General features: G+C 52.4%; 3 protein-coding genes across 14 annotated transcripts in view; 1 reads left to right on the top strand and 2 right to left on the bottom strand.

Annotated features, from left to right (window-relative positions):
• Positions 1-1,962: 1,962 nt before the first annotated feature.
• ube2o (ubiquitin-conjugating enzyme E2O) lies at positions 1,963-19,773 on the bottom strand. Its single transcript, XM_057035598.1, has 22 exons — positions 18,823-19,773; positions 14,419-14,478; positions 14,232-14,342; positions 14,041-14,138; positions 13,907-13,970; positions 12,159-12,302; positions 11,977-12,086; positions 11,711-11,861; positions 11,580-11,637; positions 11,234-11,393; positions 9,078-9,233; positions 7,298-7,452; positions 7,091-7,203; positions 6,894-7,022; positions 6,691-6,780; positions 6,293-6,608; positions 5,602-5,951; positions 5,354-5,534; positions 5,123-5,259; positions 4,827-5,030; positions 4,465-4,522; positions 1,963-4,388 (listed from the first exon to the last, which is right to left on the bottom strand). The coding sequence occupies exons 1-22, from the start codon at positions 19,366-19,368 to the stop codon at positions 3,583-3,585; spliced, it is 4,197 nt and encodes a 1,398-aa protein (XP_056891578.1). The 5' UTR covers positions 19,369-19,773; the 3' UTR covers positions 1,963-3,582.
• A 38-nt stretch (positions 19,774-19,811) lies between these two features.
• Positions 19,812-21,781, top strand: aanat1 (arylalkylamine N-acetyltransferase 1). The gene is made up of 3 exons (XM_057035750.1): positions 19,812-20,246; positions 20,360-20,514; positions 20,588-21,781. The coding sequence occupies exons 1-3, from the start codon at positions 20,099-20,101 to the stop codon at positions 20,891-20,893; spliced, it is 609 nt and encodes a 202-aa protein (XP_056891730.1). The 5' UTR covers positions 19,812-20,098; the 3' UTR covers positions 20,894-21,781.
• The window catches only part of LOC130527288 (inactive rhomboid protein 2-like), an 18,089-nt gene continuing 15,902 nt past the window's right edge, over positions 21,500-23,686 (bottom strand). For 2 of the 12 annotated variants that reach the window (XM_057035612.1, XM_057035625.1), the window contains exons 19-21: positions 22,569-23,064; positions 22,168-22,533; positions 21,500-22,100 (exon numbers count right to left, since the gene is read on the bottom strand). In XM_057035612.1, coding sequence (XP_056891592.1) covers positions 22,633-23,064 — 432 coding nt within the window. In that variant the 3' untranslated portion in view covers positions 21,500-22,100; positions 22,168-22,533; positions 22,569-22,632. The remainder of the gene's footprint in view (positions 22,101-22,167; positions 22,534-22,568; positions 23,065-23,686) is intronic. The other 10 variants (XM_057035623.1, XM_057035617.1, XM_057035618.1 and 7 more) reach the window with 10 other exon arrangements.

Genomic DNA, 23,686 nt, shown 5'->3' with positions numbered 1-23,686 from the left:
TGACTGACTGACTGACTGGCTGGCTTTTCCGCAGCGCCGTGACAGCGATCCTGCGACGCTGATTGGTCAAAGCCGTCTGCGTTTGCCTGGCAACAGCAGCTGATTGGCTGCTCTGACCCGCCTGAACATGGAAACGACACCAGTCTGTGGAAATCCACTGGTAAATGAATGTCCCTTGGAAATGCAGTTTACATGATTCATAGTGTATGTCGGGACACACTAATGGGTAAAAACGACATCACTAAATTTGTAAAGATAACTTTTGCGTTTTTTCTCATCAGAGAGGACGGCGGCCCAGCGCCCCCTATGGTCGCTACTGGTGTTACACAACATTGTTTTATAAAGAATAATCTCAGTTCTACAAAGTATATAAGTATAAATATTTACAGGCACATTATTTTTTTTAATACTGAAGAGCGATTATTTGTTAAATAAATCTTAATACATTTTAAAAATAAATTTTAAATCAGATAGATCTGACCTGAAAGGCACAGCAGGGGGCAGGTCTAACAGCCTGATCGATGATAGTGGGTTTTTTATTCAGACCTGAGTGCAGAGTTCTGATCGAGAGTGAGCGTCAAGCTTCTGTATTCAGCTGTTCTTCATTCTCACCACAGGGCGTCAAGAGTGGGTAACGAGGATCTCCTGCCCAGCTGGGGGTTCCTGCTCTGCAGAGGACTTGTGTCCTGATTGGACCTGATCTCCAGTCCACGTCTCTTCTGCTTTTGTCTTTGGCAGGGAGCTTTGTAGCAGGTGTGAACATTGAGAGTGAGAAGCACCTTCGTTGGAGCTGCTCGTTTCACTGTTGGCACCCTGGTGCGACTCTGCAGGTCTACAAAGGCAGGCTGGCTTATTGGCCGGCTGCAGATGAGCAACAGACAAATGAGAGTCTGGGGAACAACTTGAACTCCTTCCAGAACTTCTCCAATTCCAACAACACCGTCAGAGTAGCAGACATCCAGAATTCCCCACATGTCCACAAATCAATCACTGGTCCGCCAGAGTCCCTGTGGACCAGCCCCTGTCCCCAGACTGGGTGGTGCTGAAGAAGGGAGGCGTTGTCCGTGTGCTGCCCACCTACCAGTCCCACTTAGCTACAGACCTGATGGCTGTTCCGGCCATGGAAGAAGTGGGCCAGGGTCCACTGCAGGCTCAGGTGCACAGAAGCCCTGGCAGGTTAATCACTGGCTGAACTGTTCCAGGGTTCGGGTCCTCTGTTCCTGCAGCTTCTGAAATGTCCAACAGTGGTGGACAGTTGTTGCTCAGCAGCAGTGAAAGAACCAGACAAACAACCGTCCTCACCAGAACCAACTTTCATATAATCCCACGGTGGGTCGAGACCCCAGCAGGCAGTGGATCACACCAGGTCTCTGGTAGCTTTTGATGGGTGACAGATTCTGTATTGCAACATAGGACCATGAAATCGTTCATTAAATAAGGAAAATATACAGTATATGTTTTTAGATAAAATTAGTTTTGTTTTTGATCATTTCAAACAATTAATGACACATTTTTGAATGAATAATTTTAACTAATTAGTGACACATTTAATAATGCATGTATGTGTTCAATTACAATCATAATTAATTAATTAGGCATTTAACTAATTATTGAATGATGCACTTGATTTTTAATTTAAGCATTTTGTTCCAAAACGTCCTGCAGTTGCTTTGGCTTTGCTGCCGCCTTGTGGCCAGAAGTGGAAATCGGCGGTTTCGACTTTATACGTCCATCCGTATAATATTATAATATCTGCGGCTGTTATGGCTGCATCTTCATCACCACCATCTTCATCACCACCATCACCATCATCACCACCACCACCATCTTCATCACCACCATCATCACCACCATCTTCATCACCACCATCATCATCATCATCATCATCACCATCATCTTCTCGACTCTTTAGGTTGTGCTCAACATAAACGTCGTATATTCAGGTGACACTGGACGCAGGAGTCAGGCTACAAATCAGAACTTTATTTTTAATATATATATCAATAAACAGGCCACTGTGGAAATGTAGACATCGTACAGTCAAGTCTTGTGTGTCGCCCAATTAAAAGGCTTAAAGCAACATGTTACATGCTTTGGCTGTAAAATTAATAATATTAATAATCTGGAGTTTATACAGCGTGGTGCACGTCGTTCCTGACTGATATTTGATCGTTTCACATTTTTCTCTTGCAGCAACCTTTGCAAAAAAAAGAAAAGAAAAGAAAAGGGATGAAGTCACCTCCAGCCAAGCTCCACGTCTGCACCGCCTCTTCCAACAGGACCCTCAGGAAGGAGGAGGTGACCTCTGACCCGCCGCAGCAGCATGAGGGAGACGAGTGGGAGACGAGGCTACAACACTAACGGGGCAGGAAGGGCAGCAACACCCCAGCCAGGAAGACCGAGCCCCTCAGATCACCCTCATCCAGAACATCCCATCTGAGACAAACAATCCGGCCTCGCTGCCTCCTTCATCCCACGGCGGAGTAGCAGCAGGCGAGCGCGTCGGCTCGTTACTAAGAGAACGCCGCTCTCCGAAAGATGTAAACAGAGACTCCTGTCAGAGTCGGTGACACGAGCTGCACGTCCTGCTATGAGCGACCTGTCGGGGGGTCAGCGGCGCCATCGTGAGTGTTTGGAATGATCAGTCTGGACACGGTGGTGCCGCGTGATCCACGGAAGGCCACCCGAGGAGATGGAATGGATGTTTGCTAGCATCAGAAGCACAACGTGGGCCGGGGCATCGGAGCCGTGGGGTCGGCCGAAACACCATATTGGAGGGTGGCCACGCCCTGGCCACGCCCACCTATGTAAACTGTCACCTGCTGCTCTCTATGGGATGCAGTGCGAGTGATTGGCAAAGGAGAACACCAGCATGTGCAGTGGGGAGTGGAAAAGCTGCTATGTTTGGCAGTTTCTTCAACATTCAGCAAGTTCTGCTTCAATATTTGGGATTTTGTTCTGGACATTTGTTCTGGAAGCATCTCAGCAGTGATCAAAGCCGTCCCGCTCAGCCACGTGGCCCCGGTCCAACAGCAGATCGTCCCTCCGTCTGTTGTAGTGCAGGACGGTGCTACAACCTGCTGGAACCTCAGAATCAAAAGCAGCGCCAGTTCGATGGTTTTCATCAGAGAGCTCATCCAGCACATCCAGGAGGGGGGGGGGGGGAGTCCGGGGGGGGGGGGGGGGGGGGGGGGGGGGGGGTGGCACTGATCCGAACCTCAAGTCCTTAAGTGAGAGTGCTGCAGATGTGAGCTCCGCCCATTTATCATCACACTCATCTGCAGAAACACTGAGGAGCACAAAAAGATCAGGAATTCCCATCCAGAGCAGAGCCGCCGTCCTCTCAGCCGGACCTGCTCCATTGTTACGGGGGTTAAAGGCCAAACCAGCTCAGGGAATCGGGAGCAGCCTCGGGAATGGCGTGAAAAGTTTAAAAAGGCAGGCAGTATTGGGGACACAGTGCAGGTCCCGATGGACTCCAGACTCTCCGAGGAAGAGGTCACCAACCGTTGGGAAACTTGTATGGAAAGGAGGAGGGGGGGGGGGCCAGTGCAGAGACGTGTGGGGACGGCGAGGAGGCACTTACTCTGTACGCTCAGCGACGCCAGCGGCGGCCAGCGCGGCTCGGTACTGCTGCAGAACGCTTCCAACGCTCTTCACAAACCCCTTGGACACCGGGAACAGTGGGAAGCCGATGTCGGGGTAGCCGCCGCCCTCTGGCAGGAAGCTCCGGTAGCTCTTTCTCCGTTTCTTTGGTCGCACCGCGGGCTGGCTCCCCGTGGCGCCCGTCACCCCACCGGCCACAGCTGAAACTGCCTCGGAGGCGGCGCATCGGGCGGCAGAGTCTGGGGCCGCGCCCCCACTCCGGGCCTCGCCCCCCAGCGAGGCGTTGCTCGGGCTGCTGTCACCGTCGGAGCTGTGGCTCAGCTCCTGCTGCTGAGCTGCCGTGGTGGACGGGCTCAACCCAGAGTCCTCCAGCTCCTCTTCAATGATGCTGGGAACTCCAGGGCCGGACACCTCGTCCCTGGGCTTACTGGGGCTGCTGTGGGCCAGGGCCCCCCCGGGATGATCGGCAGACTCCAGCGGCGAGGCCTTGGGCTGCGGCGCCCTGGCGGAGGCGTGCGCTGCCTGGCCCTTCTCTGCAGCCTCGTTCAGCTCCAGCCAGGCCTCCAGCCGGTGGAGGAGCCTCCAGCCGCTCACAGCAAAGTGCTCCTGAATCTCCTGTTTGAAGACCTCCACGGGGTTCTGCAGGAGCTGCGTCATGGACTGAACCATCTTGATCAGCGCCATCTCGTTGTAGCAGCGGCTGTTCTCGTAACCTTCCTGCAGCCCCCGGTCGCTGTCGAAGCCCGCCTCGTTATAGTAGGGTTCGTTGACCAGAATCAGCCCTGCGGAGGGACGCCATCAGCAGGCTGGACGCTACATCACGTATGACATGAGGCACATCTGTCTGTGCGTGCTCACCTTGGATGGAGATCAGGACTTGCAGCAGACTGGATTTACTGGTCCACCTCTCGGTGCCCTGTGCTCACCAACAACAGTCACAAATACGACAGTTTTAGGGGAATTATTTAAAATAATCGGGATTCAAAAGTATTGGACGACTTTCGTGTACCTAAAGTTGAAAATAACCTTTTGACCTTTTGTCTTAATTGAGAAGAACCATTTTAAAACCAGGGCTTCCTGCAGCCGTGGCTCAGAAAGTCAAAGGTTCTGAGCAGATTTCTGCGTTACTTTAGCAACAAGCACCCGGACCTGATGAAGATGGCGTCCCACTTCACTACAAACGAATGTGGTTCCTGGATCAATGGTGATTAAACCCCCACCTTGCCGATCCAGGTGCCCAGCAGGCTGACGCAGACCTTCCCATTATCATACAAGTTGGGGTTGAGGCGCCCGCTGCACTGGGACAGGTAACGGAACAGAGGGGGCGCGGCCGGATAGATGTTGGGCAGCTGGATGTCAAACAGGAAGAGTCCGTCCTCGTAGGGAGTACGTGTCGGGCCTTTGATCAGCGCGGAGAACAGGTCCTGGTGGACACAGAGCCAAGAAGTGCTTAGAAGAATGCTCGGACTGACCTTTCCTGGAGGTCACATGACTCCGGGGTCAGCAACACACCCACCATCCGATCCTCAAAGGTCTTCACCATGATGCCATCTGGGAGGGACGTAGCCAGCAAAGCCATCTCCTTCCTCACTGTGCTGAAAAACTTCTTGGCCTCTGCAGGCTGGAATTCCATCTTCTTGAAGGAGTGTGTGTCTAGAACAGAAAGCAGGCCGACGGTGAATAATGGGAATAGTGGGAATAGTGAGTGGGTCTGGACGAGGCGAGCGAGGACGGCTGAGGCGCTCACCTGGCGCCCACTCCAGCACAGAGAAGACCTCGCCCTTGGCGCTGGTGAAGGTGACTCCGGGCTTCCCTCCAGTCTGCTGGCACAGTACAGGCGTGTCACTCAGAGTGTCGCTGGGCCACTCTGGTCCACTCACTGGGGTCTGTGGCTCCTGTGGGGGCTTCTCCTCGCCAGCTCGCTCGGCCTGAACACAGCAACAGCGTCCATGAGACAGGACAGCTCAAGGGTGAAGTCCAAGCAAAGGAACCTACTTCTGGCACTTGTGCACTGCCCCCAGCCCCGACCACAGCCTCCATCTTCTCCTCCTCCACGATAGCCACGTTGTCCAGCGTCTTCCTCAGGTTCTCCTGCAGTTTCTTGATATCATCTAAGAAGCGTTTCTCCTTTGTGGGTTTCTCAGCACCTGCAGCTGCACCAGCAGGTGGCGCCTGAGTGGTGGAAGCAGGTTCGGCAGAGGTGGGGGACGTTGGAGAGCCGCCGGTCCAGAGCTGCTCAACAGTCATGTTTTTCAGGCTCTCCAGGATCTTCAACGCCTCTTTTAACTCCCGGAAGCCCCGAGAGGAATTATCTTTACTGGCCTTCTCGGCTCCGTTTACCGTTCCTACGGTAAGCAAAAAGAATCTCAGTCTGTGGACGCAGGCCTGAAGACGCCGCTGAGATGTTTGTTAGTGATGATGGATGGAAGCTGGAACAGAAAAGCCCTGAAGGGAACATAAATCCAGCTGAGTGAAGAAACAGAAGAACATCTGTCCCGGCCCACACAAACATCTAAACCTCGCTGGGTCACCTCAACAAACCCTCAGACTGACATTTCTGGCTCCACATTAGCACCTAAAGACAACAGGAGCCTGATCTGGGGTCTGCCCTCGTTCGGTACCAGAGTACCGGTACCGTTCAGCAGCACCAGACCGACAGTGATGATAGCGTGTGGGTGATGTGCACCTCCTCCAGAAGGACTGGCAGCAGACACCTCCCAGGCTTCTCCAGAACCTCCTCTGGGTGGACTGGTGACCCCAGCTTTGGTGCCCTCTTGGGGAGGGATGATAAACACAGCGGAGGGGGCGGGGCTGGGGTTGGAGGTGGCTGCGTCCGTGGCATCGGCGCCGTTGGCGTGGCAGTCGTCTTCAGTGGCGAGGCCGTTGTCGTTCTCCCAGCTGTCGCTCTCGTCTTCCCACTCCTCGGTGGACAGGACGCTGCTGGTCTCCTCCACAGAGTCGTAGTCGGTCTCCTCCATCTCCGACTCCACGCTGTAGAGGTGCTGCGTGCAACAGTACCACAGGGTCAGGAGCAGCCGCTCTACCACCCTCGCAACATTCGGAGCAACAGGAGGAAAGCCTGACCTGGGGCAAGACGATCGTCATGGAGTTGTCCGCCCACACCACCTCCACCTTACTGCTCACATCCACCCTGGACACCTGACCAACGGAGGTCTGAGCCAAACAAACAGCCACGGTTGGACAGAGTGACGCAGCACGTTGGAACACACACACCTGCTCGTGAGCGGCTCTGGGAAGCAACAGGCACCTGCAGCAGCTCCTCTCACCTCATTTTCACAGTCATTCTCTCCATTCTCAGAGTTCCATATTCGGATCACAATGTCACTGGTGCGGAAGTGGAAATCTGGGTGATCAGCGATGTCGTAGACGCTGACGTCCTCCTCCGTGCCCAGAACCTGGAGCGGAACCAAGAGCAGTTTAGAAACGGCCCCTGAACTGCAGGAGAGCCCATTTAAAGACGCACCTCCACGTCGTCGCTGGACGAGTTGAGTTTCATCCACTTGACGACACACGTTCTGGCCTTATGGTCTCCAGACTGGATCACACCGTACACGCCTGGGTCCGGGAGGGCCTGAGCTACAAGCACACAAAGCACAACGGCACCTGCAGGAACCAGCAACATTTGAAACTTGGATGGAAGTAAATGTCCCAGCCTTTCAGGGATTCTTACGTCGTTTGTCCACCACAAAGTCTCCAGGACAAAACTCGTGAGTGTCGAGGTGTTGGACCGGGATGAGGCTGTTTGAACGGATGCTCCTCTCCAGGCGCCCGTCCTTCCACATCACGTCAGCCGTGGTCTTCGTGGACACCACCTCCACGGCAACACTGGACAGAGCAGGAGGGTCAGAGAAGCTTTCTGAGAGGACACAGCTGACCAGAGCCTGAAAGGGACCGCAGCCGGGTTTGAGTGTCCGTTTCATTCTGTTAAGGAGGAAGCTAATGTGGATACTTCCTGTTATTGCTGTTATCATCATCATTGTTGTTATTATCACTGTTATTATTGCTGTTATCATCATCATTGTTGTTATTATTGCTGTTATCATCATCATTGTTGTTATTATCATTGTTATTATTGCTGTTATCATCATCACTGTTGTTATTATCATTGTTATTATTGCTGTTATCATCATCATCATTGTTATTATCATTGTTATTATGGCTGTTATCATCATCATTGTTGTTATTATCATTGTTGTTATTGCTGTTATCATCATCATTGTTGTTATTATGGCTGTTATCATCATCATTGTTGTTATTATCATTGTTGTTATTGCTGTTATCATCATCATTGTTATTATCATTGTTATTATTGCTGTTATCATCATCATTGTTGTTATTGCTGTTATCATCATCATTGTTGTTATTATCATGTTATTATTGCTGTTATCATCATCATTGTTGTTATTATCATTGTTATTATTGCTGTTATCATCATCATTATTATCATTGTTATTATGGCTGTTATCATCATCATTGTTGTTATTGCTGTTATCATCATTGTTATTATCATTGTTATTATTGCTGTTGTTATCATCATTGTTATTATCATCATGGTTTTATTGCTGTTATCATCATCATTGTATTATCATTGTTGTTATTGCTGTTATCATCATCATTGTTATTATCATTGTTGTTATTGCTGTTATCATCATTGTTATTATCATCATTGTTGTTATTGCTGTTATCATCATCGTTATTATCATCATTGTTGTTATTGCTGTTATCATCATTGTTGTTATTGCTGTTATCATCATCATTGTTATTATCATTGTTATTATTGCTGTTATCATCATCATTGTTATTATCATTGTTATTATTGCTGTTATCATCATCATTGTGTTATTATCATTGTTGTTATTGCTGTTATCATCATTGTTATTATCATCATTGTTGTTATTGCTGTTATCATTGTTTTATCATCATTGTTGTTATTGCTGTTATCATCATCATTGTTGTTATCATCATGGTGTTGTTATGTGTTATCATCATCGTTATTATCATCATTGTTGTTATTGCTGTTATCATTGTTTTATCATCATTGTTGTTATTGCTGTTATCATCATCATTGTTATTATCATCATTGCTGTTATTGCTGTTATCATTGCTGTTATTGCTGTTATCATCATCGTTATTATCATCATTGTTGTTATTGCTGTTATCATCATTGTTTTATCATCATTGTTGTTATTGCTGTTATCATCATCATTGTTATTATCATCGTTGTTGTTGTTATGATTGTTGTCATCGTCGTTGTTGCTGTTATTGTTCAGATCATGTCATGTCCTTCTCATTTTTAACTTGATTTAGCAGTGGGCAGGTAAGTGTGCCTGAGTCGTGATCAGATCCGTCACGGGAGGACAAACGTTAGCATCTGAAATCATTTGGAAATATTGGGGGCAAAGGGCAGCAAAGGTCGCAGAGCTAAAGCACGGGCAGCGTTCTCCACCCACCGGTCCCCAGGTTTGAACTCTCGGGAGAACTTTGTCCGTTTCTTCTTGTGCTTCCTCTTCAGGTTGCGGATGGAGAGCGGGATGCTCTTCTTGCGGTTGGCGGCCAGGCCTCCACTCTGGGAAGAGGCCGTGGAGCTGGCTGATGATGTCAGAGAGCTGCAGGGCAGATATGGGTAGAGAGGGGCAGATATGGGTAGAGAGGGGCAGATATGGGTAGAGAGGGGCAGATAGACGGTTCAGATAGGGGATCAAGCATCACCAGGGCAAAGCAACCAAATCCAACTGGAGAGAAATATGAATGTAAAGCAGCAGCAGACGAAGAAAAGTCTCATCTGGAGGATAGTTATCTCGTTAGAACAGGCCAGAGTGCTAGTTATAACAGGCCAGAGTGCTAGTTATCTAGTTATAACAGGCAACATATCTAGTTATAACAGGCCAGAGTGCTAATTATCTAGTTAGAACAGGCCAGAGTGCTAGTTATAACAGGCCAGAGTGCTAGTTAGAACAGGCCAGAGAGCTCGTTATCTAGTTATAACAGGCAACATATCTAGTTATAACAGGCCAGAGAGCTCGTTATCTAGTTATAACAGGCAACATATCTAGTTATAACAGCCAGAGTGCTAGTTATCTAGTTATAACAGGCCAGAGTGCTAGTTATAACAGGCCAGAGTGCTAGTTATCTAGTTATAACAGGCAACATATCTAGTTATAACAGGCCAGAGTGCTAGTTATCTAGTTATAACAGACCAGAGTGCTAGTTATCTAGTTATAACAGACCAGAGGGCTAGTTATAACAGGCCAGAGTGCTAGTTATCTAGTTATAACAGGCAACATATCTAGTTATAACAGGCCAGAGAGCTCGTTATCTAGTTATAACAGGCAGAGTGCTAGTTATAACAGCCAGAGTGCTAGTTATCTAGTTATAACAGACCAGAGTGCTAGTTATAACAGCCAGAGTGCTAGTTATCTAGTTATAACTGGCCAGAGTGCTAGTTATAATAGGCCAGAGTGCTAGTTATAACAGGCCAGAGAGCTCGTTATCTAGTTATAACAGGCCAGAGAGCTCGTTATCTAGTTATAACAGGCCAGAGTGCTAGTTATCTAGTTATAACAGGCAACATATCTAGTTATAACAGGCCAGAGAGCTCGTTATCTAGTTATAACAGGCCAGAGTGCTAGTTATCTAGTTAGAACAGGCCAGAGTGCTAGTTATCTAGTTAGAACAGGCCAGAGTGCTAGTTATAACAGGCCAGAGAGCTCGTTATCTAGTTATAACAGGCCAGAGAGCTCGTTATCTAGTTATAACAGGCCAGAGTGCTAGTTATCTAGTTATCACCACTTCACCGCATCTGAACAAAGCCTAACAAGGAGCTTAGAAAACCACCAGGTTTGTTTTGACGTCTGCAACTTGAGTTTAGGTAAAAATCTATCCTTGACTTTCATTTTGGTTTACCTGGTAAAAGATGGTATCAGGGTCAGAATCAGGGCTAGGGTTAGGGTCGGGGCTAGGGTCAGGGCTAGGGTTAGGGTTGGGGCTAGGGTCAGGGTTAGGGTTAAGGTCAGGGCTAGGGTCAGGATCAGGGCTAGGGTCAGGGCTAGGGTTAGGGTCGGGGCTAGGGTCAGGGCTAGGGTTAGGGTCGGGGCTAGGGTCAGGGCTAGGGTTAGGGTCGGGGCTAGGGTCAGGGCTAGGATCAGGGTCAGGGCTAGAGTTAGGGTCGGGGCTAGGGTCAGGGCTAGGGTTAGGGTCGGGGCTAGGGTCAGGGCTAGGGTTAGGGTCGGGGCTAGGGTCAGGGCTAGGGTTAGGGTTAGGATCAGGGTCAGGGCTAGGGTTAGGATCAGGGTCAGGGCTAGAGTTAGGGTCAGGGTTAGGATCAGGGTCAGGGCTAGAGTAAGGATCAGGGCTAGGATCAGGGCTAGGGTTCCTCACTGAACTGAGTCTCCAGCTGATTGTGACTCTTGGGTGGTTCTCCAGCAGCAGAGCAGGTGAAGGGCTTCTTGTCTAGAGCTCTCCACTCACAACTCTAGGGTTAGGGCTAGGGTCAGGGCTAGGATCAGGGTCAGGGACAGGGTTAGGGTTAGGGCAGCAGCCAGAGCTGAGGTGACCTGCTTCAAAGGGGCAGAAGCAGCTCTCTGCTGAGGCCCATCAGCAAACACACCTGGTATCGTCCGTGTCCTCTGCAGCCTCATCATCAGCGTCCTGGTCCCCAGGTTCAGCCGAGCATTCGTTAACACTCTGGGACTCTGGGCAGTTCTGGATGGAAGCCACGGGACCGTTGTTGGCATGAGAGGGTTCCGAGTGCTCCGATCTGTGCTCACCTGATTGTGACGACAGAACTTTCACTTTTCTTTTGCTGCTAAAATCTCTTCAGGACAATCTGAGCTCTGTCTCAACCAACCAGGGAATCCACGAAACATGATGTGACGAGATGAAATGACACAGCAGAAGATGATGCGGTCTGGTCCAGGGTACCCCCCCTCCCTGACGCCGGCCTCCCCACTCACCTTGCATTTCCAGAGTCTCCGCCTTCTTGACTAAGTCCTTCTTGAACATCCTTTTCAGCTGTAACCAAGACACAGTCAGTAAACAGCAACACTTGAGATGCTCGGAACCATCACAGATCTCATTCCATTACCTTTCTGGCCACGGGGTCTTCAGGCAGGACAGGGACGCCTTCGGGTCCTTCACAGGTGATGCGTGTTGCGTCCCCTTTAGCTGGAAACACATACAGCGCCCTCTCTCCAAGCTGCCTCTGAGTGTGGTCGTAGTACCCTAAACGCCTCACCCTGACCCACCAGCACAGCACAGCATGAGTGAGGTGACCGGGTCCAGAGAAGGGTTAGGGTTAGTCTGAGGAGAACCCAGGAAGAATCCTCAACAGTAGACCAGTAACCAGCTCACCTGCAGAGGTTCTCCTGGGTGATGCTGGACGGGGGTGGACAAACACTGTCAGAACCTTTAGGAGAGTAGCTCTTGGTGATCCAAGTCACTTTTAGCTCCACCACTTTCACCTGAGAGGAACAAAAGCACCAGCTGACCTTCAGGAGAAGGACTCTTGACCTGAAGAACTGATCTCAACATACCTCCTCCACGACCACTCTGAACTTGCACTTCCTGCTGAGGACGGGTTTGACCCCCGACAGCCACTGTACATTAGAGAAGACCTTTGCAGGGCCGATGAGGACCTGGCCTGGGTAGAAACCATATGCTTCATCAAAGAACAGGCCCTGGGTAGAGAAGCAAACCCAACGTTTATAGGAAGCCTCGAATCCTTCAGCGCCAACATCCTTTTAACCCTAAACTACAGGAATCCTGCAGGTTAAATATGTCAAAGAAAACGTTAAATATGGTGGGTTCAGAAAGCAAATGTGCCTCCAACATGACCATAAAATCCTAAAAAAGCCTGTGCTCCTGTAGGTGCTCCTGTAGGTGCTCCTGTAGGTGCTCCTGTAGGTGTTCCTGTAGGTGCTCCTGTAGGTGTTCCTGTAGATGCTCCTGTATGTGCTCCTGTAGGTGTTCCTGTAGGTGTTCCTGTAGGTGCTCCTGTAGGTGTTCCTGTAGGTGCTCCTGTAGGTGCTCCTGTAGGTGTTCCTGTATGTGCCCCTGTAGTGCTCCTGTAGGTGCTCCTGTAGGTGCTCCTGTAGGTGCTCCTGTAGATGCTCCTGTAGGTGCTCCTGTAGGTGTTCCTGTAGATGCTCCTGTAGGTGCTCCTGTAGGTGCTCCTGTAGGTGCTCCTGTATGTGCCCCTGTAGGTGCTCCTGTAGGTGCTCCTGTATGTGCTCCTGTAGGTGCTCCTGTAGGTGCTCCTGTAGATGCTCCTGTATGTGTTCCTGTATGTGCTCCTGTATGTGCTCCTGTAGGTGCTCTGTAGGTGCTCCTGTATGTGCCCCTGTAGATGCTCCTGTAGGTGCTCCTGTAGATGCTCCTGTAGGTGCTCCTGTATGTGCCCCTGTAGGTGCTCCTGTAGGTGCTCCTGTAGATGTTCCTGTAGGTGCTCCTGTAGATGTTCCTGTATGTGCTCCTGTAGGTGCTCCTGTAGATGCTCCTGTAGATGTTCCTGTAGATGCTCCTGTAGGTGCTCCTGTAGATGCTCCTGTATGTGTTCCTGTAGATGTTCCTGTATGTGCTCCTGTATGTGCCCCTGTAGTGCTCCTGTAGGTGCTCCTGTAGGTGCTCCTGTAGATGTTCCTGTATGTGCCCCTGTATGTGCCCCTGTAGGTGCTCCTGTAGGTGCTCCTGTAGGTGCTCTGTAGGTGCTCCTGTAGGTGTTCCTGTAGGTGCTCCTGTAGGTGTTCCTGTAGGTGTTCCTGTAGGTGCTCCTGTAGATGCTCCTGTAGATGCTCCTGTATGTGCTCCTGTATGTGCTCCTGTAGGTGCTCCTGTATGTGCTCCTGTAGGTGCTCCTGTAGGTGCTCCTGTAGGTGCTCCTGTAGGTGCTCCTGTAGATGCTCCTGTATGTGCTCCTGTAGGTGCTCCTGTATGTGCTCCTGTATGTGCTCCTGTAGGTGCTCCTGTATGTGCTCCTGTAGGTGCTCCTGTAGGTGCTCCTGTAGATGCTCCTGTATGTGCTCCTGTAGGTGCTCCTGTATGTGCTCCTGTATGTGCTCCTGTAGATGCTCCTGTAGGTGCTCCTGTAGATGCTCTGTAGGTGCTCCTGTATGTGCTCCTGTAGGTGCTCCTGTATGTGCTCCTGTATGTGCTCCTGTAGGTGCTCCTGTATGTGCTCCTGTAGGTGCTCCTGTAGGTGCTCCTGTAGATGCTCCTGTATGTGCTCCTGTATGTGCTCCTGTATGTGCCAACGTGGTGATGCAGGTTCTGGGTGGCTACTTACCGAGTCACTGACATGGGGACAGACGTCGTAGAGCTTGGCCCCATCCTCCACACTCATAGAACACCTGAGCAGAGACAGAGATGCTGAGGGCCCCTGAAGCACCACCCCCCCCACCCCCACCCCCACCATCATACCTGGCGCCGTTGGAGAGCTTGAGGATGATGTGGTTGGTCAGGTCATACACCTTCCCCAGCCAGAATTCATAGGCGATGTAGTCCCCGTACATAAAGGACTGCAACAGGAAGAGGGAGGCCTGGTTAGGACCCAGCCCACCCTGGAGAATCACCAGCACCGCTACAGACCAGCAGGGCGGCGCTGCTCCTACCCAGATGTGCTGCAGGTCTTTGCTGTTGACTGGATACAACACACAGTTGGTTCCGACCAGTTTCACCGCACACTCGATGTCGATGTTGGTCACAATCCCACACTGGTTGTCCTAAAGAGCAGAAGCCCGGCGTGAGCGCAGCTCGGCCAAACACGCAGCAGAATCAGAGCAGCACCAAGGTTCTTACGCTGGAGTGGTTCCGCCGCACGATGTCCCGGATCACGATGGAGCGGTCTTCAAGTTTCAGCTGGAAAAGATGTTAAAAAGCTCTACGAGTGTTTCTGGATCAGAGGAGCAAGTGAAGCATGTTATACACATAGAGACTAGTAATGGAGACTAGTCACGGAGACTAGTAACAGAGACTAGTAACAGAGACTAGTAACAGACTAGTAACAGACTAGTCACAGAGACTAGTCACAGAGACTAGTCACAGAGACTAACAATAGAGACTAGTAACAGACTAGTCACAGAGACTAGTAACAGAGACTAGTAACAGAGACTAACAATAGGGACTAGTAACAGAGACTAACAATAGGGACTAGTAACAGACTAGTAACAGAGACTAGTAACAGAGACTAGTAACAGACTAGTAACAGACTAGTAACAGAGACTAGTAACAGAGACTAGTCACACAGACTAACAATAGGGACTAGTAACAGAGACTAGTAATAGAGACTAGTCACAGAGACTAGTCACAGAGACTAACAATAGAGACTAACAATAGAGACTAGTCACAGAGACTAGTCACAGAGACTAGTAATAGAGACTAGTAACAGAGACTAGTAACAGAGACTAACAATAGGGACTAGTAACAGAGACTAGTAATGGAGACTAGTAATAGAGACTAGTCACAGAGACTAACAATAGGGACTAGTAACAGAGACTAGTAACGGAGACTAGTAATAGAGACTAGTCACAGAGACTAACAATAGAGACTAGTAACAGAGACTAGTCACACAGACTAACAATAGGGACTAGTAACAGAGACTAGTATAGAGACTAGTCACAGAGACTAGTCACAGAGACTAACAATAGGGACTAGTAACAGAGACGAACAATAGGGACTAGTAACAGAGACTAGTAACAGAGACTAGTAACAGAGACTAACAATAGGGACTAGTAATAGAGACTAGTCACAGAGACTAGTAACGGAAACTAGTAACAGAGACTAGTAACGGCGACTAGTAACGGAGACTAGTAACGGAGACTAGTAACGGAGACTAGTAACAGAAACTAGTAACGGAGACTAGTAACGGAGACTAGTAATATCCCTCGTTTAAACGCTGAAGTTTTCCAGGAATAATTAAAGTCCAGGTGTGTTGGTGGTCCAGGACCGTATCAGGGTTCTGGCAGCGGTTCTGCTGGACCTGATACACCGATGACCCCTGTAAGCACCCGCGGGGCCAAAAACCCTGAGAGAGGGACGCGGGGCGATGCCTCACCCTGGTCATCCAACACCAGAGCCTGCTGGCTCTCAATTGGGTGTGTGTGTGTGTGTGTGTGAGTGAGTGAGTGAGTGTGTGAGTGAGTGTGTGTGTGAGTGAGTGAGTGTGTGTGTGTGTGTGTGTGTGAGCGAGTGAGTGTGTGAGTGTGTGAGTGGGTGAGTGAGTGAGTGTGTGTGTGTGTGAGCGAGTGAGTGTGTGAGTGAGTGTGTGAGTGGGTGAGTGAGTGAGTGTGTGAGTGTGTGTGTGAGTGAGTGTGTGAGTGTGTGAGTGTGTGTGTGTGGTGTGTGTGTGTGTGTGTGAGTGTGTGTGTGTGAGCGAGTGTGTGTGTGTGTGTGAGTGTGTGTGAGGGGCAGAGCAGAGATCAGATCCATTATGGAGTCAACAACATTTTCCAACACTCCTCCGTTGGGAATTCTGGAGTGGACGGGAGAACCAGGAGAGTCGGGCCAAGAAGAGCGGAACGGTGGTGGGTCGCAGCCTTAACGTCTGGACCAGATCCAGTCTGGACCAGATCCAGTATTTGGACCACAAAGTCCACCATATTCTGTCTAAATTGTTACTTATCATTTGGAATATTTTGGATTTTAATTCCAACAGTGAGATTTTACTGTGCGCTATAGTAACGCCCAGCACTGAGGGCCCGGGGCCGAGGGCCCAGCTCTGAGGGCCCGGGGCCGAGGGCCCAGCTCTGAGGGCCCGGGGCCGAGGGCCCAGCTCTGAGGGCTCCAGCTCTGAGGGCTCCAGCTCTGAGGGCCGGCTCTGAGGGCCGGGGCCGAGGGCCCAGCTCTGAGGGCCCGGGGCCGAGGGCCCAGCTCTGAGGGCTCCAGCTCTGAGGGCTCCAGCTCCGAGGGCCCAGCTCTGAGGGCCCGGGGCCGAAGGCCCAGCTCTGAGGGCTCCAGCTCTGAGGGCTCCAGCTCTGAGGGCTCCAGCTCTGAGGGCCCGGCTCTGAGGGCCCGGGGCCGAGGGCTCCAGCTCTGAGGGCTCCAGCTCTGAGGGCTCCAGCTCTGAGGGCCCGCCTCTGAGGGCTCCAGCTCTGAGGGCCCGCCTCTGAGGGCCCGGCTCCGAGGGCCCAGCTCTGAGGGCTCCGGCTCTGAGGGCTCCGGCTCTGAGGGCTCCGGCTCTGAGGGCCCGGGGCCGAGGGCCCAGCTCTGAGGGCCCGGGGCCGAGGGCCCAGCTCTGAGGGCCGGGGCCGAGGGCTCCAGCTCTGAGGCTCCAGCTCTGAGGGCTCCAGCTCTGAGGGCTCCAGCTCTGAGGGCCCGCCTCTGAGGGCCCGGCTCCGAGGGCCCAGCTCTGAGGGCTCCAGCTCTGAGGGCTCCAGCTCTGAGGGCCGGCTCTGAGGGCCGGGGCCGAGGGCTCCAGCTCTGAGGGCTCCAGCTCTGAGGGCTCCAGCTCTGAGGGCCCGCCTCTGAGGGCTCCAGCTCTGAGGGCCCGCCTCTGAGGGCCCGGCTCCGAGGGCCAGCTCTGAGGGCTCCGGCTCTGAGGGCTCCGGCTCTGAGGGCTCCGGCTCTGAGGGCCCGGGGCCGAGGGCCCAGCTCTGAGGGCCCGGGGCCGAGGGCCCAGCTCTGAGGGCCCGGGGCCGAGGGCTCCAGCTCTGAGGGCTCCAGCTCTGAGGGCTCCAGCTCTGAGGGCTCCAGCTCTGAGGGCCCGCCTCTGAGGGCCCGGCTCCGAGGGCCCAGCTCTGAGGGCTCCAGCTCTGAGGGCTCCAGCTCTGAGGGCCCGGCTCTGAGGGCCCGGGGCCGAGGCTCCTGCAGAGGAGAGGATCCATGTGGTCCCATTGATCTGCTGCAGCAGGAAATAGAAGCTGTCACACTCATTATTGCTCCTGGACCTGCTGGAGGAGTCCTGTGGGTCCTGCTGGAGTCCGGTTCCACACCAGAACCCTGGACCACCTGAACACACCAGCAAGTGCAAGGGGACAGAGAGTCGGCACATCCAGAAAGAGACTGGAATCATGACACAACAAAACAGTGGCACACAACACAGTGTGTGTGTGGTGTGTGTGTGTGTGTGTGTGTAGCGCAGGAAAAGATCCCAATGATCTGAATCTGGATTCAGGATCCCAGAGCGCTGCGCAGCATTGAGCTTCTCTGTTCATCCTCGCTAACGCTAACGCTAACGCTAATGCTAACGCTAACGTTCACGCTCTTTGTGTTACTGCACGATTGTTGTCGCACACGTTGAACGTTGAATGGTGGGTCGACTAGAACTTTACTCATTTCACTGGGAAGCACAAAAAGGCCTCAGCGCCCCCCCCACACACACACGTCCCCCCTCCCAGCAGCTTCCAGACCAATGTGGTCCAAAGCTGAGCCGACCTTCCATCAGAACCCCAGAAACAGGCGCTGGCTCAGGGATCTGCACTAATCTGCCTGGAGACAGCGCACGAAACAGGGAGCAGGTGAACGGGCTGCAGCCTGGTTCCACAGGTGTCCTGGTGGTCCGGGTCACCCCAGAGACTGCAGCCTGGTTCCACAGGTGTCCTGGTGGTCCGGGTCACCCCAGAGACTGCAGCCTGGTTCCACAGGTGTCCTGGTGGTCCGGGTCACCCCAGAGACGCTTCACGGTCCCACAGATCCCAACTAGCTTCAGCTCAGCGACCCTAAATGTTCCCAAACTGGACCTAACCACACAGTTGATCATTGTATTGTAATATGAAACATCATCTCCGTGTAATGATCACGCACACGCACACGCACAGCCCCCGTGCGCATCACCTGTCACACTGCTGTGCTGGGCTCAGTCACGCCCAGAACCAGAGCCCAGGATGAGCTAATCCATATATCCTGGGATGGCTGTTAAAGCTGGGCCCACAGCAGCACAGAGGAAAGTACCGAAGATCCTCATCATCATTCTCATTAATTAATTGATTGATTGATTGATTAATTATTCCGTCTTTAGAGGCTGCTGCTGCCGGGACCAGCTGACTGGCGCGGCGCTACATGCTACTCTGTTAGCTTCATGTGCCAGCTAGCCCGTTAGCCAGCCAGGATCCAGGTTGGATCGGCAGAGGGCAGGTCCATTCGGCGGACCCTGGTTCTGGTTCCTCACAACCCTGCACATCCATCACTTTACCCGGCGGAGCAGCACCGCGGTCCCGGTGCTGTGCGACATGAAAAGCCCGGTCCGAGTAGACACCTAGCTGGTACCTTTGTCTCCCTGATGTCCTGTTTTCCTCCTTCGGGGTACCACTGGACGCGCACAAACCCCCGAACCAGAGGCCGACTCGGAGTGTCCGCGGCGCTTTCAGTGTCGGAACCACACTGGACCCGTCCTCCTCCTCCTCCTCCTCCTCCCCCTCCGCCGCCTCCTCTCCCTCCTCCATCGTCGAGATCCGAGTCCGAGTTAAAGTCTTCTTCTCCATGGATCATTCGTACGAGGCCAAACCGGACCGAGCCCCGGTACCGGCCGGAGACCAGGTCGTGGGAGAAGAACAGGCGCTGCGAGCCGTCGGCGGTCGGAGACAGAGCCGAGGACGGCGGCTCGGAGCCCGGGCTGGCCGCAGGAGACGGGCCCGGGGTCGCGGCCACCGCATCGGCGTTCACGGGCTCCGCCATCTCTGTCGTTGTCGGGGGGCGATGCGGGAGCTCGGCGATGACGGCACACTTAAAAAAACACTCGGAAACGCGGAGCGCACGTGCCCACGTCGGTGCGGGAATGTGTGACGTCAGCTCCCCGGCGCAGCGCTGCGTCATTTTGCGCTGCCGCGTTTGTCCACTAGGTGGCGCCGGCGCAGAACGCTGAATAAACGTTAATAAATCTGAATTAAGTCACTTATTTTACTCATTTCAACCAACAGGATGCAACCTCTTACATATGCGGGTGTTTTATAAAATTATAAAACTGTTAAATGTTCTGATTGAGTTATTCAGACATGGTAAAGAAGCACGCGGTTGTGTAAATCACACCGCAGAGATTGTTGTTCATAAGTGTGTAAAAAAGGTTAAACTTTCTATTGGAATCGTCTACAGTCTGAACAGTTATTTCCAGTGTATTCGGCACCCGGCAGGTCAGGTGACCAACTCCTAGATCCCGTAATCCTTTTACAGATTGAGGGGAAATGATCGCGACCTTTGCAGCAAAGGTCGCGGAACGAACCCAATAAACCGAATTAAGGGCCGATCGGTGGCCCCCAAATAAAGTCTCCGCCATAAAGGAGCTGCACGTGATTAGTAAAATCCAAATCTGCCCTGACGGTGGAAAGTTCATTCTTCTGAGCCCGCCTGTGCAAGTCCACGTTCCTCTGGGGGTCATCCAGCTTCAGGATTAGAGTCCAACCGGACCAGAGGCTATAAGTACCGGCGCAGCTCAGCCCTCGGGGCAGAGCCGTGGGACAGAAGAGGAGCAGGGACCGGCCGCACCTCCTCCTCCTCCTCCTCCTCCTCCTCCTCACCTGAACGAGCACTGACCCGCAGCTCCGCGCTCATGTCGGTGGTGAGCGCGGCCCCGTTCCTCAGGCCGCCCTGCCTGCGCTCCCCGGGGCCCCAGGGCCGCAGACACACGCTCCCAGCCAGCGAGTTCCGCTCCCTCAGCCCCGAAGATGCCATCAGCGTGTTCGAGATCGAGAGAGAAGGTCAGTTCGTGCTTTAAGCCTCCTCCCGGGGAGGTCCGTTTAAGACAGACCGGGGCCAACATGGTCCGTGTCGGGGAGTTTGTCCAGGCTCAAGACGTTTTTCCTCCGCGCAGCCTTCATCTCCGTGTCCGGGGAATGTCCTCTCCACCTGGACGAGGTGCGGCACTTCCTCACCCTGTGCCCGGAGCTCTCCCTGGGCTGGTTCGAAGAGGGCCGGCTGGTGGCCTTCATCATCGGTTCCCTGTGGGACAGAGAGCGGCTGACCCTGGTGAGAACCCCGAGCTGGGGCTGAGACCCTGCTGAAGGTGCTCCATGTAAACGCGACATGCTTGTTTTCCCAGGACGCCCTCACCCTCCACAAACCTCACGGGACCACGGTGCACGTCCACGTGCTGGCCGTCCACAGGACCTTCCGCCAGCAGGGCAAAGGCTCCATCCTGATGTGGCGCTACCTGCAGTACCTCCGCTGCCTGCCGTGCGTGCGCCGAGCCGTCCTCATGTGCGAAGAGTTCCTGGTTCCCTTTTACCAGAAGTCTGGTTTCAAGGCGCAGGGCCCCAGTGAGATCACAGTGGGGCCCCTGACCTTCATCGAGATGTTCTACCCGGTCCGAGGCCACGCCTTCATGCGGCGCAACAGTGGCTGTTGAGGACGGACGGATGAAAGTTCCTGGAGCTGCTCCGCCTCTCAGACCGGGTCAGGAGACCCCGGCGCAGCCCTGAAGGTGGTGGAGGAGCAGCGGCGTTCGACGTCAGCGCGACCGAGTCTGCGGGAAGGAGCCCGGAGCCTCGGGATGAAGGTCACGGCAGCAGGATCAAAGAGCAACGTTCCTGCTCCCGAACGCCACCTTTGCCTTCCTCTTGGAAGGGTTCTGTGTCCCACACAATTAGGATAGAAATGACTTTCAAACGGAGGAACTGGGACATCGCCTGGCCTTTCTCAGGTCACTTCCTTCATAAAAAACCCAAAACCAGGATCCAGACACGTCCCTCTTGAATCATCCAGTTCCTCCGTTCACCGTCTCTGCCTGCTGGTCTAGAATAAAGAGATTTTTAATAAAATGAGTAAAGTTCAAGTGTGTTTTCCGACACGTTTGACCTGCATCTTGTTCAGTTCCAGCCCTGCACAACCAACCGGAACCATGATCCAGCACCCGCTCCTGTAAGAGTTCAGCTGAGCCCAAAAGGTTCTTTCATGTAAAGGCTTTGATGTCATGAAAAGGTTTCAGGACAAACATCAAGTCACAGCAGCAACATCCTGAGAATGACTTTAATTTGGAGCTTAGAGACAAAGTTGGACCAGAACACGACTAAAAGAGTCCAGAGGAAGAGGAAGGTCTTTGGTCCCGGAGCAGATGTTCTGATGAGGTCCACTGCTCTTCAGAAGGCAACAGGGGGGCAACAACAGCAGAACCCAGAGGAACCTGAGCAGAACCCAGAAGAACCTGAGGCCAGTTCTCCATAGAAACAACAGTCTAAAATATATTTTGGCTTTGGTACACGACATTTTAATAAATCGTTATTCCATTTTCTTCTCACTGGAGCTCAAATGCTTGAACGTAACAAAAACGGGTCTCCTTGTGACGGGTCTCCTCCACCAGGATGGACCGGTGTGGGCACCACCGGGCCACGACTGCACGAGCTGGATGTGAACGTGTCACCTCGGTTTGGTCTGGAAGCTCCTTCTGGGACGGTCAGGACTGTTTAAGGCCACCGGTGGTTTTTGGGTTTGAGCTGATTCACCTCCAGAGGAGCTCAGGAGCCCAGAAACTCATAAAAGTAGCATCAAGTGTTTGATCTCAGGCAGCACAGCGGTTCTGGTCAGGAAAACCAGTTTTATAAACCAGTTTCACACACCTGCCTACCTGAAGTTAGCATGTAAAATGACGCTAGCATGTAAAATGACGCTAGCATGTAAAATGACGCTAGCATGTAAAATGACGCTAGCACGCTTTGCTAATGTGCTAAAAAACAAGGGCAACAGAGAAGGATCTGATTTCCATCTGACTGGACTGGTGAGCCGGGCCCACCTGGTGAGCCGGGCCCAGCGGGCCCACGCGGTGAGCCGGGCCCACGGGGTGAGCCGGGCCCACGGGGTGATCCGGGCCCACCTGGTGATCCGGGCCCAGCGGGCCCACGCGGTGAGCCGGGCCCACGGGGTGATCCGGGCCCACCTGGTGATCCGGGCCCAGCGGGCCCACGCGGTGAGCCGGGCCCACGCGGTGAGCCGGCCCACCTGGTGAGCCGGGCCCACGCGGTGAGCCGGGCCCACGTGGTGAGCCTGGCCCACCTGGTGAGCCGGGCCACCTGGTGAGCCGGGCCCACGCGGTGAGCCGGGCCCACCTGGTGAGCCGGGCCCACCTGGTGAGCCGGGCCCAGCGGGCCCGTGCTAGTGCACCACATGGCCGAGGTCGTGGTCGATGTCATATTTCTCGCAGAACTTGCTGGTGAAAGGCAAACAGGTGAGGTGCTCCAGCCAGTGCAGGTTAATTGGATAAATATAAAACCAAACAATGAGGGAAGAAAAGAGTCCGATAAAGACCAACAAGCAAAGCGCTATCAGCACTCGCTTTCGGTACATGTCAGACGTTCCAAAGGTGAGATATGGCAGGAAGGCGAAGGACAGCAACAGGCCGCTGAGGAAGCCAAAGATGTGGGCGATGTTATCGATCCAGGGCAGGAGGCCACAGAGGAACAGGAAGAGCACGATGGCCAGGAGCTTCAGGAAGGCCTTCCACGGCTTCTCCAGCATCTGCCAGGCTTGGAAGAGCTCAACAAACAGGCAAGCAAGGAGTCCAAACTGAGACCCTGCGGGACCCACCTGCAGGGAGAGGACACCAGGGACGGAGCAGAGAGAGAGCTTTAATCTGAGAGCTCCCATTGGCAGAGCTCTAATTAGAACAGCTAGAGCTCTGAATATCATAGCACTAATTAGATTAGAGCCATCATCATCAGAGTTCTTATCAGAGCTCTCATCAGTTCTAATTCGGTTAATTAGAGCTCTGATCAGAGCTGTTATTATCAGTGCTCTGATTAGATTAACCAGAACTATCACCAGAGCTCTTAAATCAGTGCTCATATCATCCGAGTTCTTATTGGAGTCCAAATATCATTAATTAGAGCTCTTATCATCTGAGTTCTTATCAGAGTCCAAATATCATTAATAGAGCTCTTATCAGAGTTCTTATCAGTCCAAATATCATTAATTAGAGCTCTTATCAGAGTTCTTATTGGAGTCCAAATATCATTAATTAGAGCTCTTATCATCCGAGTTCTTATTGGAGTCCAAATATCATTAATTAGAGCTCTTATCAGAGTTCTTATTGGAGTCCAAATAACATTAATTAGAGCTCTTATCAGAGTTCTTATTGGAGTCCAAATATCATTAATTAGAGCTCTTATCATCTGAGTTCTTATCAGAGTCCAAATATCATTAATTAGAG

This window comes from Takifugu flavidus, chromosome 6 (assembly GCF_003711565.1).
Source record: "Takifugu flavidus isolate HTHZ2018 chromosome 6, ASM371156v2, whole genome shotgun sequence".
Classification (NCBI taxonomy): domain Eukaryota; kingdom Metazoa; phylum Chordata; class Actinopteri; order Tetraodontiformes; family Tetraodontidae; genus Takifugu; species Takifugu flavidus.
This window is presented reverse-complemented; position numbering and strand designations above follow the sequence as displayed.